General features: G+C 53.2%; 1 protein-coding gene across 1 annotated transcript in view; it reads left to right on the forward strand.

Moving 5' to 3' along the window:
- ARRDC1 (arrestin domain containing 1) overlaps positions 1-13,768 on the forward strand; it is a 39,360-nt gene that overhangs the window by 12,393 nt on the left and 13,199 nt on the right. The window contains exon 2 of the mRNA XM_074556053.1: positions 6,234-6,344. Coding sequence (XP_074412154.1) covers positions 6,234-6,344 — 111 coding nt within the window. The remainder of the gene's footprint in view (positions 1-6,233; positions 6,345-13,768) is intronic.

The following is a 13,768-nucleotide window of genomic DNA, read 5'->3' on the forward strand; positions in this document are numbered from 1 at the left end:
ATGGAAAGCACAGACTACACTTCTAGACAATTCCTCTCCTTCCACATTAGAGGCCAGATCCCTTTCCTGCCCTGTGCTGGGTTGTTGTGAAGGAAGAAGACAAAAACCTCCCCAGACAATCCTTAACCTTGTGCCAAACCTGCTGCTGCCTCCAGCGCTTGTTGTAAGCTCTGCTCTTGCCTTGCTGGCTTGTGAAATGCTCAAGACTATTTGTGTCTCAAGAACTGACAGGATGGACCCAGAAGGATGGGGACAGCTGAGATTTAATTAGGAGCTGTTGGTTTAATTAGTAGTGTCTCAATATATTCATGCACGAGGGACTTGTGTGCATCTTGTGAGTTCCCAACCTTCCTGCTCAGTCCTTTCTGTCTGGAGCTGTTTGGGTGTGTGTCTGTGTAAAGGCCATCAGTAGAAATCCTCATCCTGCCCTTCTTGGTGTCCACTTCTCATGGAACTTTTCTAGGAATTACCCAGTCTGATAGTACAGATCACAAACTGAGAGTAACTTGCTCTGCCTGTGGGTCTTGCTCTCTCCCAGGCTTCCCATTTTCCCAGTGCTATCTGGGCCTGCTTGGCTGCCAGGGTGGGAACCTCAAACCCCTCATTTTCACACAGATGCAGGTTGGAGGATCTCAGGGTGAATCCAAATTTGTGATCTATGTGAGCCCAGAGGCGTCACTCCAAGGTGGAGCAGTGGTGCTGTGTGTTGAAGTGACCTCCTGCTGCCCATCCTTCTGCCAAAACCAGATCCCTACTGCCGTGCTTTGGGGAGGGGGTGGGGCTCAGGGGGATCCTTCACCCCCTTCTCCCTGGGATGGAAAATGGCTCATTCCCAGCTCATGGATGCTCTGAGTCCCTGCAGCTCTGGGGAGTCCCTGGCAGCTTGAGAGAATCAGTTAAAATGTGGTGATCACTGTCTGCCATGGCTCTGATGGAGAGGGATGAGGGAGGGGGGCTCTGCCTTCCTGTGGCTGGTTTCCATGAAATGAAGATTTCTCTGATGCACACTCACTTGACTCCCACAACTCCCACAGCACTTTCTCCTCCTCTGCTCCCTTGTTAGCTGCATCCAGGCATGCAGGAGTTTTCCAGAGGGTATCTGAGTCCCTGGGTGCCCTCTGATTCTGTCACTAAAGCGTGCCCATGTCCCTTATGCTGTGTGGGGTCACTGCAGGCACTGTGGCTCTGCCATCCATCTCATCCCACATGTGCAGGGCTGGGCCCCTCCTTCCCTGCAGCAGGGACAGCTGGAGCCTCTGGGTGCAGCAGACATGGCTGAGACCTTGTGGTGACCCGGGTGAGCTGGCAACATCCCAGGCTGTGTGTAAATGCCATTTCAGTGCCATTTCAGAGCTCAGTTGCCAGCTCTTCATCCGTCCTTGCAGAGGAAAGGGAATGACAGGAGGGTCTGTTTGTCCTGCCCGAGCTGCTGCCAGCTGCAACAGCCACCTCCAGCTGTGTCAGGTTGTGTCAGGGGCAGGGCAAATCAGGGCAAGGTTCTTCTCCCAGAGGGTGCTGGCACTGCCCAGGCTGCCCAGGGAATGGGCACGGCCCCGAGGCTGCCAGAGCTCCAGGAGCTGCCAGGGGTGCCCAGGGTGGTGGGGCTGGGCAGGGACAGGGGCTGGGCTGGGGGATCCCGGTGCGTCCCTCCCAGCTCAGGATATTTAATGATTCTACAAACTGGTTTTGCTGCTTCCCCTGCCCAGCCTAGAAAATCCAAGCTGACCAAGATGCAGCAGCCTCTTCCCTCCCCCTCTGCCCATACCTGTTGTAGCAGGTGTGTGACACAGGTGGGACTTGAAAGTTCACTTGGGACTGGGGCTGAGTGCAGGGTGACCATCGAGCCTCTGCTGGCTCAGTCATGGCTGGATTTTGGAAGGGGGATGTGCACACACCCCATGCCCCTGGCAGAGGAGGGGATGTGTGTGCTGTCCTTTCCTCATGCTCGAGGTGCCCCACACCAGCTCCCCCGAGGAGGGCAACTCACTGGGTGAGGAGAAAAAGCAGTTTGAAATCTATGCCTGCTCTCCTTAAATCACCTTGGAAGGAGGCAGACATGCCCAGCTCCTGGCATCTCTATTTTTACTTTGTGCAGAGATGGATATGGCTGAGCTGTCTCCTTTTATTTCCAGCGCTTGGCGCGTGCTGCAGCGCGTTGCTAAAGATGTGTCTGGCTGGATGTGGAGCTGCCCGCTTCCCTCAGTCCCTCAGGGGCTCTGGGGTGAAGGGCTCTTGCCTTCTCCATGGCTTCATCATTCATTTCTTCTCTTTGCCTCCCCCTTCCCCTCCCCTTACAGTTTTTGGACTTTGTTGTTTTCCTGTGTTTATTCATCCTGAGCCTGGGTAAACAGGGAGCAGGAGGGAGGTGACTGGGGCCACTGGTAGCCCTGGATTCCAGAGGCATTTTTAATGGGTCTCTAATAACTGGAACTGGCCTATTCTGATGCAGAAACTATTCTTATTTCCTCTGTCTGCAGCTTGGCACTTGCAAGATTTCCTTGGAAAGGCTCAGACTGTGCATTTTGCTTCCTGACAGGCAGCCTGACAAGCTCCATGCTCAGGTGGCTCCATTGCAGCAGCTGTGATGGTGCTGGTTTTGCCAGGTCCATCCTGACAGTGCCATTTTTGGGTTCCAGCTGCCCCCAGAGCCACATTCCTGAGCTGTGCTTGTCACACATCCCTGTCCCTCCTCCTGCTTGTGGACAGGAGCCTGTACAAGAGAGAGCCAGGCAAGTCCCCAGTATCTCCCTCTGCCCATGGGATGCTCATGGAGAGGCTGATTCATGGTCCACTGCTCTAAAACCTGGTTAGGAGTGAGATAAATAGTTTGATCTGTTGAACCAGGCACCTCTGAAACCTCCCAGATAACCTGGCCCTGTGTCTTCCAGTATTTCCTGCTCTGCATGAAACTGGGGGGCCTCTGTGGCTGTCCTGGACAGCATCACCCACCCTGCAGGGGCTTGGGGATCTGCTGGCTCCTCCTGGGGGATGAGGTGGGTTGTGCAATCCCTGTGTCCAGCCACACTGTCAGCTGTGGGGCAATAGCTCAGAGCTATTGTCCACCCCATTTTCCCCAGTGAGGTGTGGGGGAGCTCATGTGTCTGGAGCAGGTTGGAGAAGACGCTCTGTGACAAATCTCTGCCCCCTGAGCTGCTCCAAGGCTTGTCCCACTTGACTTGGTGTGCCTGGTGAGGGGACACTGGGGACTTTGGGGGTGTAGAGGGAAGGGGAGACTGAAATTCCTTCAAACTTTTCAGCTTGAAATGCTGCTTTCTGTTGCTTGGGGTTGGAATGGCAACCCCAGGGTGAGTGATGGTCAGGGAATGTGGCTGGAGAGGGTTTGGTGGGGCTGAGGGACTGGAGCCCCTCAGAGAGCCCCAGAGCAATCCCTCTGGGACTGTCCCTCCCCTCTAGGCTGGCTGTGACCATGCAGTTTGGGATGTCAGTGGTTAATGGGGAAGCCTTGGAGCTGACAGTCCCTGTGCTGGAAAACCCCTCAGCAAGCTGTAGAGGGATTTTTGGACATGGTCTGACTTCAGCCCTGGTGCTTGACCATGGCAGCAGGGCCCCAGCCAGGGCTGGTCTGGGTGTCAGACTGCAAACCCACTGCCCCTGCCTGCTGAGCCTGTGTGCTGTGGGAAGGGAGCTGTGGCACAGCCCGTGTTCCTGAGCATCCCCTCCCACCTGCCTCCCTGGAGCAGCAGAGCCTCCTCACCACAGTGCAGGATTAGGCTGCAATCAGAGCCTGTGGGCCCCTTATCTGGGCATTGAACAGATGGTGCTGATCTATAAACTCCTGCTGTGCAGGGAGGCTGAGGGAGAGCCTGCTCAGGGGCTGTTGCTCCTGGAGGATGTGAACATTCTCCACTTTCTGGTTGGGCTTTTCTTGCTCACATCTCCTGTGTGAAAATGAGGGAATGGAGTGGGTGAGTCTGGGCTTGGTTTGACTGGATCCATCTGTGTTCTGTGGGCTAATTCAGAGTGGGACAGGCTTGTTGTGAGCCCAGAGATGTGGCAGTATGTCTGAGCTTGGCACCAATGTTTAGATACACAGGACACCACCCTGCTGAAACCTTTCCTGCTCCTGATGCTGAGGCCCCTCTGTGGCTTTGGCTCTGCCACCTGGCAAAAGAGAGGATTGGATGTCACCTGGGGATGTGGGGAGGGCTCATTGTGATGGTTCACCTCAGGAGGGCACCTGTATCAGCTCAGGTGTGCTCTGGGCTGTGCTGGGGGAGTTCCCATCCCAGGCCATGCCATCCTGATCTTTGCCTGCCTTGCAAATGCTGAAGCACATCACAGACACAAGGCAGTGGTGTGTCAGCCTCGCTGCTGTATTGATGTTTGGATGATGAGAGTTGGCATCTGGAGCTGCTTATCCTTTGTCCTTGAGTGTAGAACAACACTTGGACTGCAAGGGGCTCTTCATCTCCCAGTCATCATCAGCTGTGGGGGCATGGCAGGAGATCTGAGGGGGTGGCAGGAGATCTGTTCTTCCTTGTGGGGTTACAGACTTTGAGCCCTGAGGAGCTCATGACCCCCTGGCTGTGACTGGGGTAAGAGCTCTGCGCTGCCCCTGCAGGGAGGGCTGGATTTGGGGTCTTCTCACCCTTACCTGGGTCAGTCACTTTGGCCAGGCAGGTGCTCTGGAGAGCCTTTTGAGGTGCTTGCAAGCAGCAATAACATCCAACCCTCAGTGTTTGGGTTGGTGGGTGGAGGTGTTGATATCAACAGGGCTGAGGACATTTGAGGAGGGGAGGGGAGAGCTCCTAAGCCACACAAACTGGCCACCTGCCTCCCAGGGAGATGATTCCTCTGGATGCAGCTGGAGCACAGGGGAGCTGATGGGTCAAACAGGCAGAGAGTCTGTCTGGGTGGATCCTGTCACCTTCCTGCCAGCAGAACTATTCACCTGGCCACTGGGGTAAGGGACTTCTGTGGGCTCCAGCTCTTGCAAAACCTGATGGGATTCAGGTGGGAGGTGTTGGGGCTGGGACAGCCCTGAGGGCTCTGTTTGTGCCATGATGGGTCTGCCTGTGTCCTCCCTGTGTGGGGGCAGCAGTGCAGATCATCTCTTGCTGTGCAGCAAGGCCAGTCTGTCACGTTTTTCTGTCTCTGTGGTCCAGTGTCGACATCAGAATCTAATTTCAACCTGCTGAGTATTGGCCAAGACAAACTGAAGGTGTCTGTGGGGAGCTCCTCTGAGAGCTGCAGGCTGAGCTCTTGGGGTGACTTTATCCAGGCAAGGCACAAACATAGCTCAAATGACTGTTCTTGCTTTTGGGAGAGTCAGATGGTACCTCTGGTGCTTCCAGACCTTGCTGTGTGGCTTTGCTGAGTTCTGTGTCTCTAACAAAGGAGGAAGCCACTCCTTAGAGCTGCTGGCTGCCTGGGAAGTGATGTGTGCATGGACATTTGAAAGTCCTGATGCAGGACAAGTGTTAATGGCAAAGTATTTTTGCTGCAAGACATTAAAGCTGAGCCCCTGAGCAGGCTCCCAGGGCTTGGGAATGTCCTCTGAGGGTGACAGGGCTGTGAATTCAAGCAGCAGAACTTGTCCAGGCTGCGCTGGGGGATTCAGCTCTCTGCTGCTGCTTCAGACAGGGCTGTTTGAAGCCCTTGTTCAGCTGCTGAATGGGCTTGTGCCAAACGTGTCTCTCCTCCCAGGGGTGGTGAGCCCCTCAATGGGATGCCAGGCTCCCTCCTCCCAGGGATGGTGAGCCCCTCAATGGGATGCCTGGCTCCCTCCTCCCAGGGATGGTGAGCCCCTCAATGGGATGCCTGGCTCCTCGTGGGGTGGGAGCAGCAGCAGAGTCCTTGGCTGCTCATCCCTCTCTGGACAGTAACACCCAAGGCTTGTGCTCTCAGCCAGAGTGCCAAGGCTGGTGCATGTTTTGGGAGGGAACACTGCTTCTTTGGGAGAGAGGTTTGCCCGTCAGGGAGCTGCAGTCACTGCTGGTAAGGGCTTCCTCAGTGCAAGGAAACCAGTTTGAGGGTTTCAAAGGTGGTAGTACCTAGAAATAGCACTGGGGTAGCAGGGAGTGCTCAGTTGTGCTGGGAATGCTGGAAAACCCACTTTTGGAATGAAAGCATGACCTGATTCCTCTGCTCCAATTTCCCACCCTGTGTGTGTTTTCATGAGCACTGCTCCTGCACAGTGCAGTACCTGAGGCAGGTCTGAACCTGAGCTTTTGCTTTCTCCCAGTGCTGACATATGTCCTGTCTCTCCACAGCCATCAAGGTGAGCTGCATTGGATCCTGTGGGGTGTCCAACAAGATCAATGACACAGCATGGACTGTGGAGGAGCAGTACTTCAACAGCACGCTGTCCCTGGCAGACAAAGGTATGGTCCCCTAAGGCCTGGTGCAAATCTGTGTTCAGAGAAGATTGACAGAAACGTTTCACCAAGATTTCAGCATCCCTTCAATGTGAAATACCCCTCACAGGCTGCCTTGGCCTGTGCACAGAGCATGGGAGCCAGGATTAGACACTACAAGAGCTTAGCAGGAGCTGTGCAGGGAAGGATCCTGAGCAGAACTTGGCAGCCACCCTGCAAACGCTGCTGGCATCCTCTGGCCTGGTCTGCCTGAAGCAGAGCTGTCACAGGGACTGCTCCCTGTCTCAATTCTCTGTGAATTCACCTGTGACCGTGTTCACAGGGGTCTCAGGTTGAGGGAAGAGATGAGGATTTTACTCCATGTTTCAGAAGGCTGATTTATTATATATATTACATTAAAACTGTACTAAAAGAATAGAAGAAAGGATTTCATCAGAAGGCTGGCTAAGAATAGAGTAGGAAGGAATGATAACAAAGGTCTGTGCTTTGGACTCTCTGTCTGGGCCAGCTGACTGTGATTGGCCATTAATTAGAAACAACCACATGAGACCAATCACAGATGCACCTGTTGCATTCCACAGCAGCAGATAATCAATGTTTACATTTGTTCTTGAGGCTTCTCAGCTTCTCAGGAGGAAAAATCCTAAAAAAAAAGATTTTTCATAAAAGATGTCTGTGACATTCGCCCTGCTCTGCTTCCCACGTGTGTTTATGGTGCTCACAAAGCACTGATCAAAGCTGGTCAGCAGAAGCCAGTGGTTTGCTGTGAAAGCAGGTGTGGATGTGTCACTTGTGCTCCAGGAGAAGCTCTGGGAGTGTGGCAGGATCAGCCCAGGGCAGTTACCCCTGCTCCCAGTGAGATGGACAGAGATAGTGATGGAGTTGTATTGTCCTGTTGGTAAAGTGACACCAGAGCCTCTGGGGGATCTGGGCCTGAATGAATGCTGTCTTTCTGCTGATAAATAGGTCAGCCTTACCACAAATAATTCATGCTGTTGAAATCAAGATGTGCCAGTATTCACCTGCTGAAGGCAGTTGCTGTAGCAGGAACATGCAGAAGCCCAGGGTAGCAGGAGCTCAGCCCTCTGATACTGTTTTGTCAAGTAACAGGAAATGGGTAAAACTGAAATGGCAGTTGCTGCTAGCTCAGCAATTTCCCAAGCAGAGCTTTCAGCATCGAGGGGAGACTGAGCTCATTCTTGCAGCAACTGGTGAGAGGGCTGCTGGCTCTCAGGTCCCTGCCAGGGGAGACAGTTGGCTGGCTGGCTCTTGGCTCTCAGCCTGGGGGCTGCAGTCAGAGATAAACTGCCTGGGAGGGCAATGAGAACCATTCCTGTCTGATTCTGGGTGTGCTGAGCACAGAGAGCCCAGCTGTGGTGTCAGGGTGGGGGCACAGTCCCAGGGGATCTGTAAGGTGCTGCAGACCATTGGGCTCATGGGGTGGTGTTTGCAGGGGTCCCAGGATGAGGGAAGAGATGAGGATCTGACTCCATGTTTCAGAAGGCTGATTCATTATTTTATGATATATATTATATTTAAACTATACTAAAAGAATAGAAGAAAGGATTTCATCAGAAGGCTGGCTAAAAATAGAATTAGAAGGAAATGATAACAAAGGTTTGTGGCTCAGGCTCTCTGTCTGAGCCAGCTGACTGTGATTGGCCATTAATTAGAAACAACCACATGAGACCAATCACAGATGCACCTGTTGCATTCCACAGCAGCAGATAACCATTGTTTGCATTTTGTTCCTGAGGCCTTTCAGCTTCTCAGGAGGAAAAATCCCAAGGAAAGGATTTTTCATAAAAGTCTGTGGCAGGCTTAGATGAGTTGGGAGTTGAAGGCTGCAACTGAGTGTGGACTTGTGGACAGGTTTAAACCTGCAACTGCGCTGAAAACTACTCCTTCCAACTTTTGTTTCTGATATTTAATGATTCAAGGGAGAGCTGTGATCTTGTGGTCAGATCTGTGTGCTGGGCAAGCTGGGCAGGAAGGTGGAGAGGGAAGTGGTGGGTGTGCTGTTTGTGGGGCTCGCAGCCTCTGGAAAACTTTGATAGCTGCTTTGGCAGTCAGTTCTTGTGAGGCTGCCCTTGGGAGCCGTTCCCTTGATAACTAGGACTGGAGTGAACTGGGAAGGATGGGAAGAAAACCCATGTGCTGAAGTGTGCCCTTTGAAGGCCTGACATCCAAATGTGGCCAAAATTTGGTAGTTCTTGAAGTGTTTGTGGGAAACCCTTTTGGCTGTTGGTTTTCTGGGACCCAGACTCTTGTACACCTCTCTGTCACCCACTGGTATCACAGGCTGTGCCAGCCTTGAGCAGAGCCTGGGGCTGGCAGCAGGGCTGGGCTGCTGGCTCTGCACTGGAGCTGCTCCCAGAGCCTGGGCTGTGAGTGGCACTGAAGGGGCAGCTGATGTCCCCAGAGCTGCCACAGCTGCAGGCAGTGAGGCAAGAAACAGCAGTGCATGATTTACCTTAGGTGTAGCAAATTGAAGGGAAATTCTGTCCCTGTGGAGTTGTGGGATTGGAAACTGAGGTGTTGTGGTGCTGTTCCTGTCCTGCCTTGCAGAGCTGCAGTGACATTATGAGGAAAGCCCAGCCCAGGTATCAGCAGCTGGTCTGGAGCAGTGTGCTGGGTACTCACAGTCACTGACTGTGCTCTTCAGCTTTTTGTGTCCAAAACGTTGTGTGCACCCAGCTGCTGGGAGCTCTCAGCCTGATTCCCAGCAGAGGGGGAGAGGGTGGGCAGTCCCTGTGTGTGGGATTGCAGCCATGGGGGATTTGCCCTTCATGCTCAGGAATTACTGCCCTGGACTTGCAGCTTTGTCCCATGTCTGCACCCAGACAGGACAGCTGGGCCCTGGGAGGGTGGAGGGGAGCAGTGGGATGGAGATGGGACAGTGTCAATGCTGCCTTTAGACCCGAGTCCCCCAGCAGAGATGGCTTTGAAGCTGACCCTGGCATGTGCTGTGCTGGCTTGCAGGGATGTGGAACAAAAGCCCTGGGGGCTGGCACTGCTCCAGCCTGCAGCACAGGGACAGTGAGAGAGAGCTGTCTGCTGTCACAGCCCTCCCTGTGACATTGATGCGTGTCTGGGCTGCTCCTCCACCTCCCTGCCTCTGTGTCTGCCTGTCTGTCTGTCTGTCTGCGTCCTCTGAGGGGTGCTGGCAGCAGTGTCCTGGCACAGCTCAGCCCTGCAGGGCTGTCTGGGGGAGCCCTCCATGGCCTGGTGCAGGCAGAGCCTCGGTGCTGACTCAGCTGTGGCATTTTTAGGCTTTCCAGGAATAGCTCTCAGCTGCTCTGGCCTCTCCTGAAAAAGCATGAAGGAGCCCCAGACAGATGGAGTGTCCCATGTGGGTGTTCCCTGGGTGCCTCCCTGCAGGGCTGACCCGGCTGGGAGGGGAAACTGAGGCAGGCTGGCCTGCTGGTTCTTGGGCTGTGGGGTGGGGAGGTCACTGATGGTGGGGGAGTTGGAAGCATTTCCAAGCAAGGGCTCCTACAGGAGCTGCTGGCCCACAGTGCCAGCACACAGCACCAGCAGCCACCCATGACACCACCACAAGCAAAAGTTACTGGTGGCATCTGGTGTGGTCCTGCAGGAGAATAAAAACTATCAGAGCTCAGTGCATCCCTCCAGTGTCCAGAGCTGTCAAGGACCCCCTGAGGACTCAGAGACCCTGGCACACAGCCCAAAACACCTGTGGGTTTGATGTTGACCCCTGGAGCAAGTTACCAGCTTTGTATGAGGACCTGAAAGTCACACAAGTTTAAATAGCATAATAATAAAATTATCACAAAGTGAAAATGTAGATTTTAGGATTTTTGGTACGGGGATTATGGAGACAAGATGGAGGGACTTGGGCGTGTCCAGCCTTTCTCCTTCTTCTTCTTGTTCTCCATTTACTGCAGTGATGTTGGCACTTTGGGATTGGTTTAGAGTAGAAGTGCACTGTCTAAAATAGGTGATAGGTATTGGGAATTAAGTGTAAATATGTTACACGTAGTTTGTAGTATAAAAGGACAACACAGAGTGCCTGTGGCTGCCCTGCTGAGCAGAAAGAAAATTTTATAGATAAGAATTAATAAACTACTTCCAGACCAAAAACTAAAGAGCTCTGACTCGTTCTTCAGACGCATGGGCTGAAACAGAGACATCCTGCACATCTCAGGGCAGCAATTAACAACCAAATACCTGAGAAAAAACCATGCAAAACCCCCAGGGTGGATCCCTGCCTGTCACTCCAGGTGTGGGCTGGCCGTGCCCACCTTCTCCCACCACAAAGCAAAGAGCAGGAGGGAGGGTGGGACTGTGGGAGGCGCTGGTGCCAGGTGGAGGGGCTGCCTTCCTGCCATGTCCCCAGAGGCCTGATCCACACTGGGGATGTCACTGCTGAAAATGAGTTGAGGAAGGGAGGAATTTGCTTCTGCCTCAGAGGATTCTTCTGTTCCTGCCTTGCCCCCACTACAGAAATGCTGTTACTTCTTGTTTTTGAACAAGTGAATTTTAAAAAAAGGTAAGGAGGAGCAGCATGTCCTTGCTAGGGTGAAACTGGCAGCCATGCTGTGCCCTGGGGCAGAGGGTGCTTCCAGGCTGGCCTCTGACACCATCCCCAGCTCTCTGGAAGGGGGCTCATCCAGCCTGATGGCATTGGCCTGGATTGAGGAAGGACCCCAGGTGTCCCCAAGGCCACACAGAGAATGGGGCTCTGCCTTGCCCATCCCTGGTGAGTGGCTCAGCCCCAGTGCTGGCACACAGGAGGTGGTGCAGGGAGCAGGCTCAGCTGACAAACAGCCTGCCTCACTCTATCCCTTCCCACATCCTGAGCAGTAACTTTCAAAACCACCGATCTGTGCTCTTTGAGGACACGTGGGGGGGAAGGGGAGAGGAGTTTGCAAAACTGTCGAGGCTCAGATTTCTCTGTAAGCCTCCAAGAGTGACTCCACACTTCTCCTCCCACACACCTTTGCATTGAAATAAGTGAGGGGGCAGCTTGTCCTCTGGCATCAGCTGCTTTTTGTATTACACCTTGCTTTTTGTATTACACATTGCTTTTTGTATTACCACTGCTTTTTGTATTACACTCTGCTTTTTGTATTGCACCCTGCTTTTTGTATTACACTCTGCTTTTTGTATTACACCCTGCTTTGTGTATTACACCCTGCTTTTTGTATTACCCACTGCTTTTTGTATTGCACACTGCTTTTTGTATTACCCACTGCTTTTTGTATTGCACACTGCTTTTTGTATTGCCCACTGCTTTTTGTATTGCACACTGCTTTTTGTATTGCACCCTGCTTTAGGTATTACACCCTGCTTTAGGTATTACACCCTGCTTTTTTGTATTACACACTGCTTTGTGTATTACACACTGATTTGTGTATTACACAGCTTTTTGTATTACACCCTGCTTTTTGTATTACCACTGCTTTGTGTATTGCACACTGCTTTTTGTATTACACACTGCTTTGGGGTTTTTTTCATTGCATGAAAAAGGAGGCAGGCCCTGAAATAACCCAGATGCCCTCTTTGGCACTAATTAAAGGCACTTTCCTTTCTCTCCCCACCTTGGAACAGGGTGTGCAGGACCTGGCTGTGCCATTGGAGCAGGTTGGCGATGAGTGCTGCTGCAGAGCTCCTCAGGGCTTGTCCCCACCCAAGCAGGGCATCCTCTGTGCCCAGGCAGCCCTGAGGAGCAGGGGATTGTGCTGTAGCCTTGGCAATCACACACAGGCCAAGGGTTTAATGAACTCAAAGCTGCTGGGAAGTGTGGAGTGTGCCAGCTGCTGCAGAGCCTCTCACTGCTCTGTTTGCTGCTGTGCCACAGAGGTCACAGGGAGGGTTGTTACTTGCCTCCTGGAGGGGAGGCTGAGAGGGTATTTACTTTTCCCACTTGGACTTTGATTGCTCGCTGGTGTTGGTTTTTCCTTTTGCAAAGAAAGGCGAGAGGGGAGGGTTGGGGGCTGTGGGGTTTCTGTAGGTGTCAGCAGTGCAGAGATCGAGTGGCAGCGAGCACAGAATGGCACTGCTTGTACCCAGCTCTGGGACACAGAGCTGCTTCTCTTGCTCCAGTATAATGGAGTGATTCACTCTGCAGAGCCTCCTGCTCCTCTCCCCCTCCCTGCTGTGCCTCTGCCCTTGTTCAGCCAGACAGGAGCAGGTCCATCATGTGCCTGTACCCCCGTGGGGCTGTTCCTTGCCTGCATCTCCAGCTGCACACACAGCTCTTGCCCTGTGGAAGGGTTGTAGGTTGTAAGTACATTTTTGGGTTTTTTTCATTCCCTCCTTGGACCTGAGTTGAACTCATGCAGGGAGCTGGCTGTAATTTCCAGCTGACCTTTCTTTTGGCAGCTTGTTAGTTAGCTTGAAGGCACTGCAGGGATTTCCTGGCAGCTCCACATGCTTCCTCTGCTGGCAGATTTCTTGCACAGAGCAATAAAAGGGGCAGCTGTGCATCACCTCTTCCCTGGGGTGGTTCTCTGCCGGCCTGGCACAACACCTTCATGGCCAGCAGTTGGCACAGGGTAACAATCCTGGCTCCCAGCTGAATTTTAAAATCTTGGTGACCTGACTAAACAGAATTGTGAGGCTTGTGCAGCTTGTTCTGTGTGAGCAGGAGGTCTCAGAGCAGCAGGTGATGCTCCTGGACAGCAGCAGGGTGTCCATGGGCAGTGCTGAGGCACTGAGAATGTTCTGGTGCCAGCTCCTGGCCCCACTGTGCTGCTGGGTTCAGAGCAGGAACTGCAGGTTCAGCTCAGGAAAGCCACACTGAGGGCCCTGCAGTTGCCTTGGGTCACAGCAGCTTCCTCAGCACTTCCCAATTTCTTGCCTCAGTAGAGCAGTTAATCCTCTGGGGTTTTTGCAGCATTTCCACACTGCCAGATCCTGCTAATTCATTGAGAATGTCTCTGGAAGCTGCTGACACAGAGGTTTGTGAGCAGTGGAGCCCTCACCTCAGTGCTGAGTGCTCTGCTGCACCTCCTGTGGTACAGAAAGGTTGATCTCAGCAGCATTACCCATGGGGGGGTTGTTCCTGCTGTGTGTTTGTGTGTTTGCAGAGCTGGAGCAGAGAGTTGCTGCCTTGACGGGGAGTGTGGAGCCTGCTGGGGCTGTGCTCCATCACTGCCACACAGAGCAGGAGAGCTCTCTTGGAGCTCAGCTTTCCTGGCTTTGCCTGTGCTTGCTGGCAGGATGCTCCTCTGGCCTTGGCTGCTCCCTCTGTGGCACCTGTGCCTGCTGGTGGCATGAGCCAATGTGTGCATTTCCCTCCTTTGTTGCAGTTTGTAATCCCCTGTATTAACTCCATTCACCAGAGGCTGGGTTGAGTCCTGTGCTAAAGCTGCAGTGGCTCAGCATCACCTCAAGTGCCCTGGCACAGAATTCATGCTGGTAGAGCCTCCTGAGAGCTAAAGAGCTCTGGCCCCTTGCTTATA

The sequence above is a fragment of the Zonotrichia albicollis genome, chromosome 21 (assembly GCF_047830755.1).
Source record: "Zonotrichia albicollis isolate bZonAlb1 chromosome 21, bZonAlb1.hap1, whole genome shotgun sequence".
NCBI classification, from domain to species: Eukaryota; Metazoa; Chordata; class Aves; order Passeriformes; family Passerellidae; genus Zonotrichia; species Zonotrichia albicollis.